Source organism: Charadrius vociferus, unplaced genomic scaffold, assembly GCF_000708025.1.
Source record: "Charadrius vociferus isolate BGI_N301 unplaced genomic scaffold, ASM70802v2 scaffold126, whole genome shotgun sequence".
Taxonomy (NCBI): domain Eukaryota; kingdom Metazoa; phylum Chordata; class Aves; order Charadriiformes; family Charadriidae; genus Charadrius; species Charadrius vociferus.
In genome coordinates, this window is record NW_009648894.1 from 3368931 (window position 1) to 3388509 (window position 19579).

General features: G+C 38.8%; 1 protein-coding gene across 1 annotated transcript in view; it reads left to right on the forward strand.

Moving 5' to 3' along the window:
- ARMC3 (armadillo repeat containing 3) overlaps positions 1-19579 on the forward strand; it is a 52234-nt gene that overhangs the window by 29422 nt on the left and 3233 nt on the right. Inside the window, 7 exon segments of the mRNA XM_009887135.1 lie at positions 4795-5044; positions 6228-6364; positions 9813-9981; positions 12526-12635; positions 13719-13811; positions 14020-14103; positions 18204-18407. Coding sequence (XP_009885437.1) covers positions 4795-5044; positions 6228-6364; positions 9813-9981; positions 12526-12635; positions 13719-13811; positions 14020-14103; positions 18204-18407 — 1047 coding nt within the window.

Sequence of the window (19579 nt, forward strand, 5' to 3'; positions counted from 1 at the left end):
CAGTTGATCATTTTCACAACACTCTACCGATGTCTGAGCTTTCCTATTGCACCCCAGACAACTAAAGCACCAAAATATTCAGTTCAGTAAAATTCATATGCATCTCCAAAGTAACTGTTTAAAAGATGTTTGTATTGTGATGCTTTTGGTAATGATTTTATTGTCAACTTTTAATATATTTTTTCAGTAAAAACAGTAAACATTTGTTTTTCTCAAACTCTCAGCATTTATTCTTTGAGTCTTGAGTGATCTTTTAGAGAATTTTCAAGAAAATCTCTTAATAGCTTGTAACAATGTATATTTAAAATTAATAATTTAAATTAAATATTTATTATCTGACCTTCTAATGTTTGTCTTTCCAGTGACACTTGAGAAAAATATTTCACCTGACCTTGAATACACTAATTTGAATTCAATTGTAAGCAGAATTTTACCATTTCACTACAGGGCATGGTTAAGGTCATTATGGTACTTGAACCTTGTGTACCCTGGTTAAGGTAAATGCCTAACCCTGTTAGGTTAGGCACTCTAATGATCATAACCATGTGCTTATAAATCATAACATTTAAATTATTTTCACTTTAATTTGAGGTCTGTAATTTCTACACTTATCTTGTCTATTTTTGCTTGTTTGTTTGCCTGGAATTCAGATAGTCAGCTTCCACTTTTCAGAAAACCATGGCAAATGCAACATCCTTCCCCCCCTTGTCATTGCCTTCTTTCCTTTTCCCTAATCTTTTCTCTCCATGGTTAGGGAAGTTAATGTATTTTGAATCTTTACACAGCATGGAGGAAAAAAGCTGTGCATTTATATAATTTATTCCTTTTCCACATCAAAAAGTGTATGCTTTTTTTCAGCTAAACCAAGGCTCCCTTCTTCCTTGAGGATTTAGTCCTGTAGTGGGAGCAACGATGGAGAGCACGACCTTGGTAGGATGTGTCTGCAGCAGAGTGTGTTCTGGGGGCAGGGAGAGAGGCTAGTGCTGATCTGCATTGGGCAAAGACAGTGCTGGTAAAAGCTTCTTCCTCTGACTTTTGTTTCTTTATAATAAAAAAACTACACAGTGCATATCTCTGCCCAAGGTGGAATGGAATGAGGACCTCCATCCTTAGATCTTAATGTTGTAGTATTTCAGTACCTTAAAAACTTAAGCATATTCCTTCTTTCAGCTCCCTTCTGAGGTGAGGCACTGCTGTCTCTTTAGCAGCTGTGGCTCCGTGGCCCAGGGTGACAGCGCTATTTCCGTGTTCTCCAGAGGGCTGTGGGGTAGCAGTGAGTTGAACCACGGATTCCCCATTCTTCCTTCTTCCTCATAACCTCTTCTGTATGCATCTCTGTTACCAGGACACAGCGTTGCCCTTAGGCGCTCACACCCTCTTAAAATCTTATTCTCAAAGATATTGGTTACCTTCAACTCTCATTACGTGCTCTTGTCACTTCTAACATGAATTCTTTTTGCCTTGTGATCCATTGTGCTACTTGATTAAACTATACTCATGAAACTGTGACTCAAGAATGAATCTGCGCAGAAGTAGAGCACAGGATTGAAATAAATATGTATGATCTGCTAAATCAGTGGTTCTCAACCTTTTTGAAGTTGAGTGGCACTTGAGAAAATTGGCTGTGCTCTGTACCTCGCTGAGGTCAGCTCTGAACACGCGAGGAGCTGTCACCTTGCTCTTTTGTTAAGTACTTGTGTACTTGCTGGCTTTATGGAAATTATAGTAAATCTGCTTATAATGTGATTGGCTACGTCATTCAGTTCTGTGTATCACCCTGGAATCAGTCTGTTAGGGACTACATGTTTATTAGGATTTCCTATGGGAGAATACATGTGTTATTTGGTGTAGTTAGTATAGGAATAGTAAGTCCTATACTTACCGCAGAAGTATTGGATATGCAACACCTGAGAGATGCAGTGATGCGTTTCATGAGTAGTGGATCTGTCCCATAAATCCTGGAATTTCTGTGTGTCCATTGTACCCAAAAACCTGTTTGATTTTGTTTTGTATTTTTCCTGGATAAGCTATGTGTGTGTATTCTGTGTAATGCTGTAAATCTGATATCTTATGGACATGCCTTGCTGTGCATGGCTGTGTGCATGTATGGTGAGTCTCTCCCACACTTTGCCGGCAGGTACGTCATGTCATTGTTACATGTGCTATGAATGTGATGTTTTCCGGTAAACCTGTGATACATGTGGTGTATAGCTGATCCTTACATGTGCGGTCAACATGTCCAGGATTTCTTCATATACAGCAGCCTTAGAGCTACAGCACTCCTGAAGCTTGAAATCTGGATAAAATTTTCATGGGGAAGAGAAGACAATATTAACCAGAGAACCTAGAAATACAGTGGCCTTACCTAAGTAAAAAACAAACAAACAATACCAAAACAAAACCAAAAATAAAACCCCAAAAAAACATTTTCAGCTTTTCTTCATCTGGTCAAGGAGGAAAGGGGAGGGAGGACACCCAGATAAGGCAAAATAGAGCTAATTGAAGACAGTCTGAAGAGCGCAGTGCAGGACATCTGAAAATACAGGATTCACTTTTGAACAGAGACCGAAGTGCTTGCATTGAAGTTAGTGGTGCTCCAGGAGGATTAATTAGCCAACACCAAACTGGCCCTATACCTTTATGCTGCACCCAAGCTAAGTCCCTGGATTGCTGTCTTTTCCCTGGTTTTCCAAATGGGAACTACTGCCTGCCTGCCTGCCAGCCTTCCTTCCTTCTGTTTTCTATCCTGTTTGCATGAGAGCGTGACTATCAGCGTTCTTGAGGTTTTTTGTTTCTATCAATGCCTTGACAGTCTTTGACAGCATAACTCTTTCTTGTGTATGTAATACTTCTAAGCTTGTGTTTATCTTGCAATTGTGAAAGTTACCAAAAGGTTAGTTAGATTTTGGTAAGACACTGTTACAGTAGAAATAGGATTTTCACATCCAGATTTCTTATTAATGTGTTGACAGAAATTTAGCAAAACTTATAAAAAATGTGCACTCTTCTGTTGTTGAAGTGCTCAGATATGCTTGCATAGAGGTGGGAGAGTTTGTTATGTTTTTGATACAGACAAAATGTACTAAAAGAGGGTATAAAAAGCAGTTGCAAGGAAAATTCAAATTGCCATCTGCGCATTTCCATTGCTAACAATATTGCCAACTTTTGTTTAACAAACAGATGAGCCCAACGAAAAATTACTAAGAGCAGATAGTAAATTGGACATATGCCTCAAATCATTTGATCAAATGTTATATACAAACTCAGAAGGAAGACAATTCATTTTTATAGTGTGCTGATTTATAACGACATTGGAAAAAAATACAACTGAAATGAACGAAAGATGATACAGACAAATAAGTTCCTGTTGTTTAGCAGAAAGCAAAGTTTTGGCAAGAAAGTCAACAAAAATCTTAAGTCATGGAATATCTTATGGCATTTGAAGAATGTAAACTACATTTGTATCAGTATTCTCTTTTGCCTATGGCAAAGAAACCAAAGAGTACATAATGCGGTAATAACCCAGAAACATATGCCTTTTCAGATTTGTTAGAGCATGGTAGTTTCCCCTCAGCCAGGACAGGTTCTCTCTTCAGTGTCTGCATCAGTTGTGGTCAAGAGTTTACTATTATTATAAACCATGTCACCAGCTGCTTTCACATATATTCTTTACCTGGATATTAAGTATGAAGTTGACTTTTTTTTTTTTCTTTTAAAAGCCACTATCCCAGTGAGTGCCAGAAGCAGAACAGCAGTGTTACGATGAAGTGCTCATAGGCCAGTTCCTCCTGCTGTGACTGAAATGTAGGCCCACGTCACTTAGTTTTGCAACACATCAGATTTAAGTCATTTGCAAATGTGTCCTCTAATAGTGCAGCTGCCTGCCCCTTCTGCTGTCTCCTGCCTGAAGTTGCGATTTCCTTAGTAGCGCTTCTTCAACTGTTGTTTTTTTCCCTTGGCTGTTCTTTGACCTAAATCTATGAAGTGATCTTTAAAAAAATCCCAACAATCTTCCTCAATTTTATTTGCAAACAGGTTGTTTTGCACATCTAGCTTTGAACGCGGCCATCCCAGTGTCCATCCCAGCACTGCTGAGGCGCAGCACCCTTCAGCCACGGCTGCAATTCCATCCGGGAGCAGAGGGAGTATTTAAACTGCATCTGCTGCTCATAGACTAGTTGATGTGGAACCACAGTCATAGTCAGCCCTGGACTCTGTGCTGATGTGTCTGTTGTACTCCTGCTGTCTAAATCAGCTTGTATAAAGCCGGCTCAATAATTTCTACATTGCACTGAACTGCACCATGTACACCTACTCTGTAAGAATGGCAGAAACTTGGTGTACTACGTGTATGCCACCTAGGTATATGATCATAGAAATTTACAGAGACAGCACAAAGAAAAACAACATGATATTCTGTGCACTATAATCTTTATTAGGAGTAGCGCTAGAATAATTACGGGGAGAGGTGACAAGAGTCTGCGGAAGCATTTGCCTGGAACTAAGGACACCGAAATTCTGTATCTTTGAAAAGATGCAAGATTTAATTTACTTGATCAAAACCTCAGAAAGAATCCATATCCTAATAAGTTAAAGAATCCAGAAGTTTGTGACTTGGTTTGTCTGCGTAGGTTGTGCCTCTTGAACTTCACACTGTGAGTCATATATAAATGACATATATATATATAAAAGCTTGAAATACAATACTAATTTAGTTGGTAAATACGGCACACTGGGAAGAAAAAAATGGTCCTAAACTAACAACGATTTTTTTTTTCTCCTTCATTTTGCTAGTGCTGTTGATGAGGCTGAAGCAATTGAGCCATTAGTTAATATCTTGAACGCTCAGAGAGATGGAGCCATCGCTAATGCTGCGACAGTGCTAACAAATCTGGCCATGCAAGAGCCATTTCGCCTAAATATCCAGCGCCATGGCATTATGAGTGCGCTTGCAGAACCGTTGCGCTCAACCAACAGCCAAGTGCAAAGCAAAGCAGCATTCGCTGTGGCTGCATTTGGTTGTGATGCTGATGCAAGAACTGAGGTAAAACTACTCTTCGAGGCTGTGGTTATTTATATTTCTAGATCCTGAGGTTGGTGTTATACCTACCTAGAATCTTTGTATTTTGTGTCTGTACTAAAAATCCCAGGCTTTCTAGATAGTAACTAATTTCTCACTTTCATCATAGATTTGTTCAGCTCAATTTAGCTCAGTTTGTCATGAGGACTTGGAAAGGATTTTCTCTAATTTGTATTTTTACTGCTGTATTTGCTTGCACCAAATTAATGTTTTACAGCTTTCCAGTGGCTTCAATGAACTTTAACCAGGGCTGTATCTAAATTCCCATGTTTCTGAGCATTAAACATCAAGGTTTCTTTCAGCTGCAACTGTCGGCTGAACTTTGAAGATGAGAAGTTCTGTGCACTTTACTCTCCCTCAGTGTTGTTCTGTTGCCCTCTTCCAAGGCCTGTATGGCAATGTCTGACCTTGATCAGAAGATACTGGATATGCATGGAGTAAATGTAATTCAGACAAAACTCAAAATACAATTAATCGCTTGACCAGTAGCATCCAGCAAGTTGAACTTTTTGTTGTTTATCAATGGTGATACTATTTTCTTTTCATAAATAAGGGTGATGCTATGTGCATTCATGTATCATAAGCTAGGGTTTTCTCATGGGTCAAGGCTGTTAATTAGGATGTGAATAAGGGGCATAGATAATTAATCTACCTCTTTCAATGTCCTTAAAATGTCTTTCTTTTCAAAAATCCAAATGAGCAATATTTCCTCCAGCGTGCATAGGAAACATGCTATAGCACACCAGAGAATAGGATGTTAATAAGATTGTCATACATACAATACAATACAAATTCAAATATATTGTGATGTAAATTAGTTGCTAGGAGGCAAGAGAACACAGAAAAAGCTGTGTAACTCTCCGTGGCAGTCTTGGGTTGCATAGTCTCTTCAGTTTCCACACTGCAATCCGATAACTGAAAAGCAAGGCAGAGCCAGAAGGGATGTGTGCCTTGTACCACTCTGAAGCTCGCTTCAGCTCCGACCCACGCAGAGTTCACAGAAGCACAGAATCCCCGTAAACGGCCTTTCTCGCAGCCCAGCGCAGCTTGTCTACAAGGCTTGAAAGTTTTGGAAGGTGAATTTCACATACTTTTCTTGCTGGGATGGATAAAATGGGTAAGTGACAATGTCTTCATTTTTTTGTAGTTAAGAAATGCAGGTGGACTGGGACCACTCGTTGAATTGCTGCATTCTAAGGATAAAGAAGTCAGAAGAAATGCCTGTTTGGCTGTTATGGTCTGTGCAAGTGATGAACTAACTGCTGTTGAACTATGCAGGCTAGGGTGAGTAGAAACAGGATCAAGGGGCAGAGGGAAGATTTTGATGCAAGAACTCTGTTAAGTCAATCTTTATATATTTGTAGCAGAATAACAAAGTTAACCTATACTTTTTGGTAAGCAGAAACTACTTTTGCACCATAGATGTTACAGATGAAATGGTATCGATTTTAAGTAACAAAAGTCTTAAGAAAAAATGTAAGCCTGAAGAGAACTGTCTGGAATTATAAAAACGTTTATTGCTTCTGTGATTGAATTAGGCTCTATATTGAAGGTGTGCTTATATCAGTCAAAATTACGGACTACAGTGCCCCATACATATGAAACAAATTAAGGTTTCAGGCTAAGTTCAATATACAGTAAATTCTTACACAGAGGCTAAATTTTACAATTTTACAAGCCCTGATTAACTGCAAATGTGCTGAATTGTCATGTAAGAGAGACTCTATTTTATTCCTTCTTAGAAACTCCAAGTGCCATATCTTCATATCTGAATTACCAAAGGTTATAAGAATTATGACACAGGGCTCCTTATACAGGGTGACTCTTTTACTCATTGTTCAATTAAAATCTATGCAATTGCCCTGCTCCCTCTGCTGGACACTTCTCTGCTTACTGCACAGATGCTTAAAATTCATCTATGAGGGGATTCTGCAGAGTGAGAATATCAGAAATTTAGGTCAGGAGAGGACCTCAAAGGTGATGTTATCCACCTGCCCAACTGTGAGACTGAATCAGGTACACTGGCATACTTTTGCTTGCTCAGTGTAAATACCAGTTCCAAGGGGGTTTCACAACTTTCCAAGGTAACCTGTTCCAGTGCTGGAGTATCCTTACAATTAGAAGGGGGTTCAGAGTTCTAAATATCCCTTACAGCGAATCAATCCAACTATATGTTGTCCTACTTTTAGTAGGATTGAATAACCACCGCTTTATAGCAACCTGAGTTTAACTTACTGAATATTCTGATGTTCCATGTCCCTTTCTCAGTTTCCTGTTAATGACAAAATATGTTAAACTTGTTTTTGTTTTGAAATCTTGTGTCATTTTATCACACATCTCTGAATTTCTCTCATTTATTTATGCCATTTTGAAGTGCCATCTCCCAGTCTGGAAGAGGTACTTCAGCTGAGGTCAGACCACCATCAAATAAAGCTCAGTAATTATTTTCTATATCATGCATATAGCACTGTTCTTATTTAATCTTCTCTTTGTGACACTATCGCAGTAGGATTCTAATTTATGTGTCCTTCCAGTTTGACAGCATATTATTGATAACAATACATTAACCATAGTTTTTCAACCAGTCAGGCACTATTTCATGTTATTTTCATGTAGATCATATTTCCCTGACGTGCTCATGAGTATTCAAGTAGGAATATGTGAAAAGACTTATTAAAGTCAAAACATATCTCCAAGTCAACTCATATCTCAAATCTACCTCGTCTGCCTATACATTAAGTCAGTTACTCTATCGCAGAAAGGTATACATTGGCTTTACATGATTTGTTCTTGACAAATACATAATGACTATTTATTATCTCTTGTTGCTTGCAAACTGATTGTTTAATAATTTGATATGGTGTTCTTTGGACACTGAAATTTGGTTGAATGGTCTCTATTATAATTTCTTTGTTCTTCATTTTTGAAATCTAGATACTATCTTTGCCCTTCTCCGCTCTCCTGGCACCTAGCCTGTCCGCCCTGAATTTTCAAATACAATTATAAGTAGTTCAGAAGTTGCTTTTGCCAGTTCATAGAGTAGTCTGAGGTAAGTGTCCTCAGAGACTGCTAGCTTTGTCTCCTCAAACTTACTCTACACACGTTAAACCTACTGTTTCTACCTCCTTGTTAATATTACTGCTAGGCATCTGCTTGCAACCTTTTTATGAAAGCTGAAGCAAAAAAGGCATCAGACACTTCAGTCTTTTCTGTGCCATCTGTTGTGAGTTTTCTTCCCACACTGCGTAATAGGCCTACATTTTCCTCTCTGACTTATAGCATATGAAACATTTATTTTTGTTTCAGTCCCTGAAGAGTTGTGTCTCACTTTGCCTGTGGGTCTTTTGGGTTTGTCCCTTATTTTTCTTTTCTCTTGGAAGTGTCAGTGTTTCCATTTCCATATGAGTTCCTTTTTTGGTTTTTGCATCTTCACAGAATTTTTGGTGCAGCTGTACTTGTCTGGTTTTGACTTGTTTTTACTCCATATGAGGGTAATGTGCCATTGTGCCTGTAATGTCCTCTGTTTTAGACACTGCTGTACACATTAGCCTTTCCTTATTAATTTTCCCCTTTAAAATTCTTCCCTGCGTTACTTGCTGGTTACCTGACTTTGTTGCAGTACGCTGTATGACAAATAACCTGTACTGCTCTTCTACTTTCTCCCATTACTGTCTTCTAAAAGAGAAGGTTGCTGTTTGCCTTGCCTGAAAAATTTGTTCTCTGGAATTCATCTGACATACCTTCGGAAGTCTACATTGTAAATGTCCACAGCTGAGACTCCCTGCGTAGTTCACAGAGAGAAATGGGCAGTCTAAACATGGAGTTCATTTTATATTTTTATATTTATATATAATTGATTCCTTAGGATGTAAAGAATGTCTGCATGTGTGTATAGACACACACAGATAGAGATTTGAATATGTACGTACACACACACATGTGAATATATTGCCCTCTTTTTTTCTGTTTTTATTCCTCAACAGTTCCAAAACTGCATCATGCTATGTTCTCCGGATTCAGCTTCCTTTATCTTCTTAGTGAGCTTTTCCTAAGTTTTTCAGAAGTTACCAGTATGAGGGTTTCAGCACCAGAAACAGCTTAAGAAAGGAATTCCTGTCTTCCCGTGTCCCCACATGACTATTTGTTTCTACCTCCATGCTGCAAAAATCCTGCCATCCTGGCGGTGCTGACACAGCTGCTTGTGTTCCCATGTTCATCCACGTTTAGCAAATCTCTGCCAACTGCGCCTCCCCCAAACACAGTAACAGTCCTAAAGCTGAAGGATTCACACATGACGTGATGCACAACTGGAATCTGCAAATTGCATTGCAACTTGGGGGTGGGGGAAGAGGTTCCCTGAGCTGTATCATGTGGTGAACTCTGAACGTTATTCCTTTTACTCTACTTTCACATCCTTCTGTTTCTGAAGTTCTCTGTGGTGCCTAACATCCCTCTGATAAAATGTTGTGGCATCCTGTCTGCATTTCTTTATGTAATGGTGTAACTACCTAAAGGAATTGCTTTTGCTTTTGAGCACTGCGAGGCATTTTCCTCCTCTAGAGAAAGAATTCTGCGCAGCACAGGCACCTCCTTGCTGTCCCAGAGGGCACAAGGCCAGCACTTGGGAATGAATCTGTCTTGGCCTTGGTAATGCTGAAAAATAACTCTGAACTGTATAATAAAAATTAATCAGTATTAAATGATGAATTAGCCTTTGTCTTTTGTTTAACAGTGCTTTAGACATCCTCGAAGAAATTAATCTATCGATAGTGTGCAAAAATAACTATAGTGAAGGTGCTCTGGAAAAGCTACTGGATAACAATCTTTCCCAAAAGTACAGCCGGATGGGATATTTATCATCAAGTAATATCATTGCTGATGGATTCTATGATTGTGGTCAGGTAAGCTACTTTAAATAATTTCCTCTACTTCGAAAGAGTAAAATTTTCTTTTTGATTTAGAAAAAGTAAGAGTACTATAGCAAAAGCCAGAATCTGGCGATGTAAAATAGTTTGTTTCCTTGTCCTGAACTTTCCCAGCTTTTATACTGGTTTCTTTAGATTATCTTTCTTCATGGATGAAATCTTATCATCTTCGTGCTATCCCCCAGCTGCAGTCTTCTTCCCAATCCTATGTAAGCTCTGCAGACCTAGTTCCTTTCCAGATCCCTTCTCAGACCTTAGTTCCTCTGGTTTCTTTCCCTGCAGTGTACTTAATACTAACCTGACACTGAACGACCTGTGGACTTTTTACTCGTTTATTTTTACATAAATGTCCTGTTTTGAGGTAAAACAGGACAGTAACTTAACTTTTTAGCTAGGCCGCTTCTAACTACTGAAATTAACAGCATATTGTGCAGAAACTGATCGTTCTCAGAGTGATAAGACCTATGTTTATAGTTGATGCCAAGGCATGGTATGCAGAGAGGCTTTTGCTTATACTTATTGCTATAAGCCCCAAGGCCAGCGAACTTTGTTATTTGCCCCATTGGAAGGTCGGAAGTGGAAAAGCATAGAAGGATTGCACCTGCAGGGAGGAGCGGACAGGACAGGTGACCCAAAACTGACCAACGGGGTATTCCATCCCATCTGCCTCATGCTCAGTATAAAAGCTGAGGGATCAAAGGGTCAGCCCTCTTTCTTCAATGGCCGGCGTCCGAGGAGGACTCTGTCTGTTCGTCTGCCTTTGATCCCGATCTGGAATCCAGATCCAGAATTCAGTTTCCATCCATCGCTGAGTCCAGCCTGGGACCTTCCCAGCGCCTGTCGGTGATGTGATCTTCATCCTAGGAGCTTCATAACAGTTTTGTGTATTTTTCATTATTTCCTTTTTTATTTTATTATTAATATTTCATTAAAGTAGTTTAGTTCCTTCTAAACTCATAAGTCTTTCTCTTTCTCTCCTGCCTCTCTTTGGAGAGGTAGGGGAGAGCATCTGTCATTCCGCCTGAGAGGTGAATCCAGCCAAAACCACGACAATAAGGAACTAAAGAGTTCATATTTTCACCTTGGTCATGACCCTTTCTCTTCCAAAGCAGTGTTCATATATAAAGACTGACTCCAGTATCACTTGTTAATGCTGTGTTTAGTTTAAACCATAGAATTATAGAATAGAATCATAGGATTGACTGGGTTGGAAGAGACCTTTAAGATCATTGAGTCCAACCATCAACCTAACACTGCCAAAACCACCACTACACCATGTCCCTAAGCAGCACGTCTACACGTCTTTGAAATACTTCCAGGGATGGCGATTCCACCACTTCCCTGGGCAGCCTGTTCCAATGCTTTACAACCCTATTGGTGAAGACATTTTTCATAATATGCAATCTAAACCTCCCCTCGTGTAACCTGAGGCCATTTCCTCTTGTCCTATCACTTGTTACTTGGGAGAAGAGACCAACCCCCAGCTGGCTACAGCCTCCTCTCAGGTAGTTGTAGAGAGTGATAAGGTCTCCCCTCAGCCTCCTTTTCTCCAGGCTAAACAACCCCAGTTCCCTCAGCTGCTCCTCATAAGACTTGTGCTCCAGACCCCTCACCAGTTTCGTTGGTTTTCTTTGGACACACTCCAGAACCTCAATGTCTTTCTTGTAATGAGGGGCCCAAAACTGAACACAGTATTCCAGGTGTGGCCTCACCAGTGCTGTGCACAGCGGGACAATTACTTCCCCAGTCCTCATGGGCACACTATTCCTAATACAGGCCAGGCTGCTGTTGGCCTTCTTGGCCACCTGGGCACACTGCTGGCTCATGTCCATCTGGCTGTCAACCAACACCCCCAGGTCCTTTTCTGCCAGGCAGCTTTCCAGTCACTCTTCCCCACACCCGTAGCGCTGCATGGGGTTGTCGTGACCCAAGTGCAGGACCCGGCACTTGGTCATGTTGGACCTCATACCATTGGGCTCAGCCCATCGATCCAGCCTGTCCAGATCCCTGTGTAGAACCTCCTACCCTCAGGCAGATCAGCACTCCTGCCCAGCTTGGTGTTGTCTGCAAACGTATTGAGGGTGCACTCGATACTCAGAAGGACTGAGACGGACTCATTCCTGAGAAGGACTTTTCGAAATGCCCACATGAATTAGAAATACCAGTCTTACTGAAAATCAGTGGAATACCTGGTCCTAAAGCACTTGGTTGCTTTTGAAAATTCAGTCTTATATTGTAAAGCCTTCAGAGGCAGGAACATTTCCTTATTCAAGAATTGTTTGGAATGACATAGTAACAACAACTACAACAAGTTAAGTTATTTATAAACAATCTTTTCTGAGAAAATTGATGAAGAAAATGCAATTTCACATACTTTGAATGGCTTTGTAAGTTCTTATGTAAGTCTTCTGTTAAAGCTTAGGAATTTTAAATTACTCTTTAGATATCTTTCAAAGATATTTTTTCTCTTCATCTTTAACTGAACAGAACACCTTATCTTTTATATTAATTTTCTTGTAGATAAAACCTGGAGTGAAATTTTTATCTTTGGAGGAACTGAGTATGCAAGAGCTTACTGACCATCGGGCCATAATCTTCATTAATGCTAAACCACAAGAAGAGTGAGTCGTGTTTGATCTAGTAGCATTTATTGCAATAGCTCATCTTTTCCATTGTTTCCACTGTTTACAGTACAAACTACATAGTACTGGTATATAATACATATATGAAATAGAGATCTGTTGTAATCCCAGCGCGGTGCTTCATGTTCTAGAAGGCACGAGATTTGTATTTTATAAAATAAGAATTTGGAAAATAACTTTTTTTCCCTCTAGACAGAAAAGATTTATTCAGTTAAGTTAGTTTTTTAACTTAGCCATTAAGACTTATTCATTTAACACCCATTGACTCCTGATGGTGGGACACCCAGTGTTTTATTAGTTATAACGAAGCTTGTCATCTGCCATAATAATTATGTCATCTAAGCTGAATGTCAACATGCAACAATGAAACCTATGATTTGATGATCTTCTTGTACAGACAAATGCATGGAATTTTAAGCACAACATCCCAAGAGGAAGGACAAAAGCCAAGCATTAAACTTGCAGGCTTGATAAAGAACCTGTGTCCATTTCTTCTCTGTTTAAGTTGAAGGCAGCCTAACAGATCTTCTTAGATTTGAATGCAGGAAGTTGGTATTGGGCTTGTTTAACTGGGAGTCATCTCCTGTAAACAGTCTCACAGATCAAAGAATGCTCTACCAATATTTTGCAAGTCCAAAACCTTCTTCTCTGTCAACACATCACATATTTGGTTTACAGTATCGTTAGCTTCCCTTTTAAGCTTGTATGTGACACCATAAAGATGTCTGAGAATATCTGTGACAAATTAAACTTCCATGCTCTTTGTTGATCCCTAGAATTGTCTTTAACTATCAGGTTTTCTTTCTTTGACTTTGATACAGCTTCTTGCCTTTGCACCTTGGCAACAGTCTTACTCCTCAATTACTTTTGTGTCCATCATTTGGTATTCCATACTTCATTTTTGATCCCTGAATCAATATCTAGTTTATTAGTGGCTATGTTATTTCTTCTACTTATATACTTCCTATGAATATATTTGCTGTCCTTTAAAATCAGAACTCCATTTTCATTGCTTAACATGCAAATACTAATTCTGCAAATAACATGCAAAAATATCTTGTTCTGTTTCAGACTTGAAGTAGAAGAGAAGGCACAAGATTCATCTTATGAACAGACTATCTTGTCACCTTCTATTTCAAGAAAAGGCAGTAGAGAAAAAGCAAGGTATTGTTTTAAGATGTACTAGTTGTCAATGTCCTGTTATTGCTCTAACATTAGAAATAGAATTCTGAGCAAAAAATGGTGATAGACAGTTTCCTAACAGAGCACAAATGCCCAAATAAAATGTTAAATATGTTTTCAGAGTATTTCTTTCACCTCCTAGTTGGAGCAATCCAAGAGAAAATTGGAACATGCTTTGTGATCTCAATAGTTCAGTGGTACCTCCAATGGAGGAAAAGCAGGAGTTATCGGGACAATGGTCTTCACTGAGCAAAAGCAGCACTAGAGAAAAGGCTTAAGGTATTATACTTTGAATTATATATGTATCAGTTTGTTTAGAACTGACATGCAAATTGTTGACAGATAATATGAGGAGAGGTTGAGAGAGTTGGGGCTGTTCAGCCTGGAGAAGAGAAGACTCTGGGAAGATCTTATTGTGGCCTTCCAGTACCTAAAGGGGGCCTACAGGAGAGCTGGGGAAGGACTTTTTACTAGGGCACGTAGTGATAGGACGAGGGGGAATGGCTTTAAACTGGAAGAGGGCAGGTTTAGATTAAACATTAGGAAGAAATTTTTCACTTTGAGGGTGGTGAGGCACTGGAACAGGTTGCCCAGAGAGGTTGTTGAGGCCCCATCCCTGGAGGTGTTCAAGGCCAGGCTGGACATGGCCTTGGGCAACCTGGTCTAGTGGGAGGTGTCCCTGCCCATGGCAGGGGGGTTGGAACGAGATGATCTTCAAGGTCCTTTCCAACCTAAACCATTCTATGATTCTATAATAGCTACTGAAGGGTTGAGATTCTGACTTAAATGAGGACCCGCATTTTGAGATAAGTCTATCCAAAAGTTATTGACTTCCAAGGCAGACATTTACATTTGACTAGTTATTTGAACTGCAAGCACTTCTGGAATTCAGTTTAAATCATTTTGTAGTAGATACCTGAAATGGATCATATGAATCGCATTGTGGAAGGTTCCTATTGCAAACAGTTCCTGATGCAAAAGAGTAGGTACTGCATCTTGAGGATCTTACCAGGTCTATTCTAGCTTCTGCTCATTTACCACATCCTCCCAATGCCCAGCACGCTCTGGTCATGACCCACGATGCATATGCCAGTTTACTCAAAGGGAGCAGGAGGCAAGGGGAGATATTGAACCCCCCAGTTAAATTTGCTCCACACCAGTGGGGGATTCCTTCATCTCAGATGATGCTCTATATTAATAGACCATGTTGCACAGTCTCAAGCAGCTGTGCAGATCTTAGAGCCCTGTTCTGGCAAGATAATATGTTTGTTTATTACAGTGTGAGATGAGGATACCCTTGGATAGTTGCTTTTGAACATAACATGTCAATTACACAGTAAATGACTGCTTTGTTAGGAACCATAACACTTTCGGAAAGCAAAACATTTTCTTTAGGAAAAAACAAATACCTGGCTCAATTTCCCATAATAAACTTGCAGGGATACAAAGACTTCTTTCTTCAAGTATGAAATAATTGCTTTTGAATGTCATGATCAAGTTGTATGATTTATAACCCCATTGTCATTCATTTTGAATCCATAATTCATACATCATTATTATTATTAATTTGTAAGATATATGGGAGTTACTTGAAGGTCAGTATCTGACTCCAAGTCTCAAACATGCTTAGACTTTTTCCTACATATTTTTTCCTTTGATCATATGTTTCTGTTCATCATTATTTTGGAAAGTACTACTGAGCACAGTTTAAAGCCATTGTTTTGAAAAAGTGAGACTTCTTTATATAAACCATAGTTGAAAGCGAAGAGAAAGGGCAGTTGTAATTGTCTGCTGGAATTGTTTGAATTAGATGTAAAGGAAGTGCCTAGCAGATAGTTTGACATACATTTGCATAGACAGATAGCAACATTTTTGATCAAACAGTTGCATATCCAATATACACATTGACTGGGCTAAAAGATAATATTTAAAGTAGACTGATAAATGTACATTTATTCCATGCTATGTTCCAGTGCGGCATTTAAGGAAATACTTTCCAATGCTCATTTACTGCTTTTCTAAAGACAGCCAAGGAATTAAGCTATGCAAAAAAGGAAAGAAAAGAAGTGTCATGGCTGTCTTTTGGTGGTAGGGTATTGTATAGGCTGTCTTCTTCCTCACACTGACTCTCTGGTGACCCGTTGGACTGCTATCCTGAAGTTGCAACAGGAATCAGAAACAGCTTGGAGACTACCAACTGCCATGAGTTCTCCTTTGCAATGTTCCTCTGCATTTGCTGCCAGTATGTCCCACGAGTAGTAAGACAGGTTTGGGAAAGGGGAGTGATTTTTTTCTGATGTCATAATTCACATTGGTAAATGGGGATAAAAAAAGAGGATATGAAAAAGATAGCAAAAGTCTACTGCAATGGTTACTGATTATTTTCTATCACTGAGCTGTACGACAGCATCTCCATAGTTCCTTGTGAGATAAATATTAGATAGACATGGTGAACTGTAGAGTTGAGGAATATGGTAGAGGCAGGTGTGGAAGACAACCTTATATCAGCTTTTCCAACAAGAAACAGAACATAGTCACACCTCAGAGAAATAAAAAGCATCAAAACCAAACTGTTGTTCAAACCCATCCTTCTCAGGTCTTTTCTTCCTGAAAACTGGAAAGAAGGAGAATAAGGTCGATTCAAGAGTCTCTTGAGTAGATAGGAAAGGGGAACAAATTCTCCTGCTATAGCGCTGTAATTTAGTGGTGCACTTTTCATAGAGAAAAGAAAATACTGGGAGAACAGAAGGGAAGAGCAGAGGACAAAGAAAGAAAATGGTGAAGGAACAAGGATTATACCATTTGTAGAAACTGTTGTTTTGAAAACCTGCTAAGTCAGACACCAGAGAGGTGGGAATAATTCAGGGGGGTTTTAAACAAGGTATTCTTAACCATAATCGTAAGTGTATAAATGGAGAAGGAGGCAGCTGTTTAATCTACTATTGTAAAGTCCCCTGGCTGTAGTTAAATAGAGTCACATTAGATAAAGAAAACTGTTTGTCTGCTTCTTTCAAGTATAAGTGTAATTAATAACCAGAACAGTTTATTTAAGAGCGTGGTGAATTTTATATAATTTGGAGATTAAATCTTAATTGGTTATCCTTCTAAAAAAATGTGCTTTATGAAATCTATGAAAAGGGCTTTTTGTGAATATGATAAATCTCAATAGGTAAAAGAAAAGTTTGCAAAGTATTCTGAAGACAAATTGCTTGAATTAGACTACTGATAATGGTATATGCCCTTCTGCTTTGTCCAATGCCTTCCATCTTAAGAGTGCTGTTCATTGTACAAATTTTAAGAATAATTTGAAAAGCATACAATAATGACAGTGCGCCCTGGAGCCATGTACTCTAGTGGTCCTTTATTTCTTTTTTTTTTTTTCCTTCCAAGAATGCTAGAAGTATTATGGATTTTAAAAAATAAGCCAGAACTGTTAAACAAAGGAAAGAAATTTTGTCCTATTTCACATTAGAATTATTCAGGACCTAAGCTGAAAAAAGACGTAATGCTTATAAAACACAAGTTCCATGTGTTCCCACAAAGGAAAAATCCTCAACTGTCTGATTGTATAGATCTTAACAATACCTCTGGTAAGATACTGATTTTATAGTTGCTGCATAAGTTGTGAAATGCACAGTATTCTAGACAAGCAGAACAAGCATTTCATTTATACCTCTGCTAGGTGCTTATGATGCCTGTTCAGCATCACAGTCATTTTTCAGATTCTGAACATAAATGAAAAATGTAGCATGTACAATGAAAAAAGTCACAAAACCAGATATCTCATAAAATCTTCATCTGACAAACCATGTTATAGTTTGTATAATGCTTGAAGTACGTGGATTTGCAACTACAGAGGCTACTGCTGTCTGATTAAATCTGTCAAGATTTCAGCCATGCTCTTGATACCATTTGTTCCTGTATTTGAGGTCCAGTTCTCTATTGAATAAAAACTCACAGGAATCCATGATTTTTAATTCATGACCGTATGCAACCAAAATGTAGCTGTCTAAAAACGTTTCCTATATACTCCTAAAAACTTGTTGTTATTATTATGTAGCGGTACGTAGGTAAGTGTCTTCTCCCCTAGATAATCCATATATGAGAAAAGCATATCAGAGCCACAGACAGACATAAAATTAGAATTTACAGGAATATTAATATGGAGCTAATATCATTCAGTTCCTAACCATCTCCTGAGGGCATGTTCAACAAATATTCTCTAGAGCTTTGTAGATTTTGAACTATTCATTATCAAGCAAAAAGATTTCCCCTATTTTTTCCCCCAAATCGGTTTGTCTAAAATGTCCTGTTGGAGAACTACTGTAATAGACTTTAGATTACAGTATTCTAAATGAGTGTATTTTTTTCCTATGTAAGAAAAGGGAAGGGGAAAAAAGAAGAAGAAAAAATGAAAGAAGTTTCTCAGATTATATCTGAAGTCCAGGATGAAATAAATCTAGAAAATTCACATTGGCTACCACCACCTGACTTCATTTTACTGGATTACATTAATGATGCTTCGAAAACAATTCTACCACTGACTACTACCCGGGAACAGGTTGTGGCTCTTGCACAGTGAGTACCGAATTGTGTTTCCATAAATAACGCAAAGAAGTTGAATTGGTAAAATAACAGTTTTCTCATCCAAGGACAACTTTTAAAAATTTGTTATTTTCCCCATCCTTAATTGAAATCCAAATCAGCTTTGGTGCAGAATTTTGACATCATTTTAGATTTTAAGCTCCTTGCTTCTAAATTTGTTGTAATTAGTTTAAGTTTTTTTAAAATAAAATATCACTTGCAACAAAAGGGTACAGGTTTCTCATTTTGAAAATATTCATATGGACAATTTCCATAGGAATATTCCAAATTTTTTTTTGTCATTGATATGTATATGTACTGATCCTTTCCAATAAACACAACAGCTGCATATAGCATCTATATCATCAAGGAACAGGAGAGACCCAGGTGCTGCCGAGCCTAAATGCACAGGTTAAAACCCTGGCCTAATACTGAGACTGTTGCAACTTGTGTGTTCTTTCTGTTCTTTCTGCGTGTTCATGTCTGTTCTTTCTCTTACAGTCTCCTTGCCCGGTTGGTTTGGAGACCCCTTGGGACAGAAACTCTCTTGTATTTTGTTTTCTTATAGAGCCAAAAGCATGAGACATTTTTCTAGTGTAGCCTTTAGGTGCTAATGTAATTAACATCCTGATGATTTAATGGTGTCCGAATACTGCAATGGTGCGTGTACAGACTGTTGTTATCAATGTGTGATTCATTAGTTACACTGACTACTCAGCCTGGGCACCAATCACTGTCACCTCCAAGCAGTGTGCTGCTTTCATCTTCTCCTTAGTTTAACCTTTACTATCTTAGCAGTTTCCTGGCTACCTCCTGAATCTGGAGAGTTTGGCGTCAGATCCCGCTGAGTCTCACAAAATTTGTTTCTTCTACTAACTCTCACTTTTAATGAAGCAGTCTAATGTGATATGAGGAATGACTTTCTGTTGATTGCAAAATTTGACACGACAGATATTCATCCTTAACTATCCAGCTGTGCATAAATCACGCTGCCGTCCTCAAGGTGGAATCCATAAAATGCTCTTTCAAATCAGCTCTTCAAACACACCAATGAAATACTTACAGACACAGAACCCAGCGACACAATCATGGGAAATTTAAGTAGAATGTTTTCTGGGGGGATTTTGATGCGTATGTTCCATTTTAAGCGGCTGCCTGAATAGTGT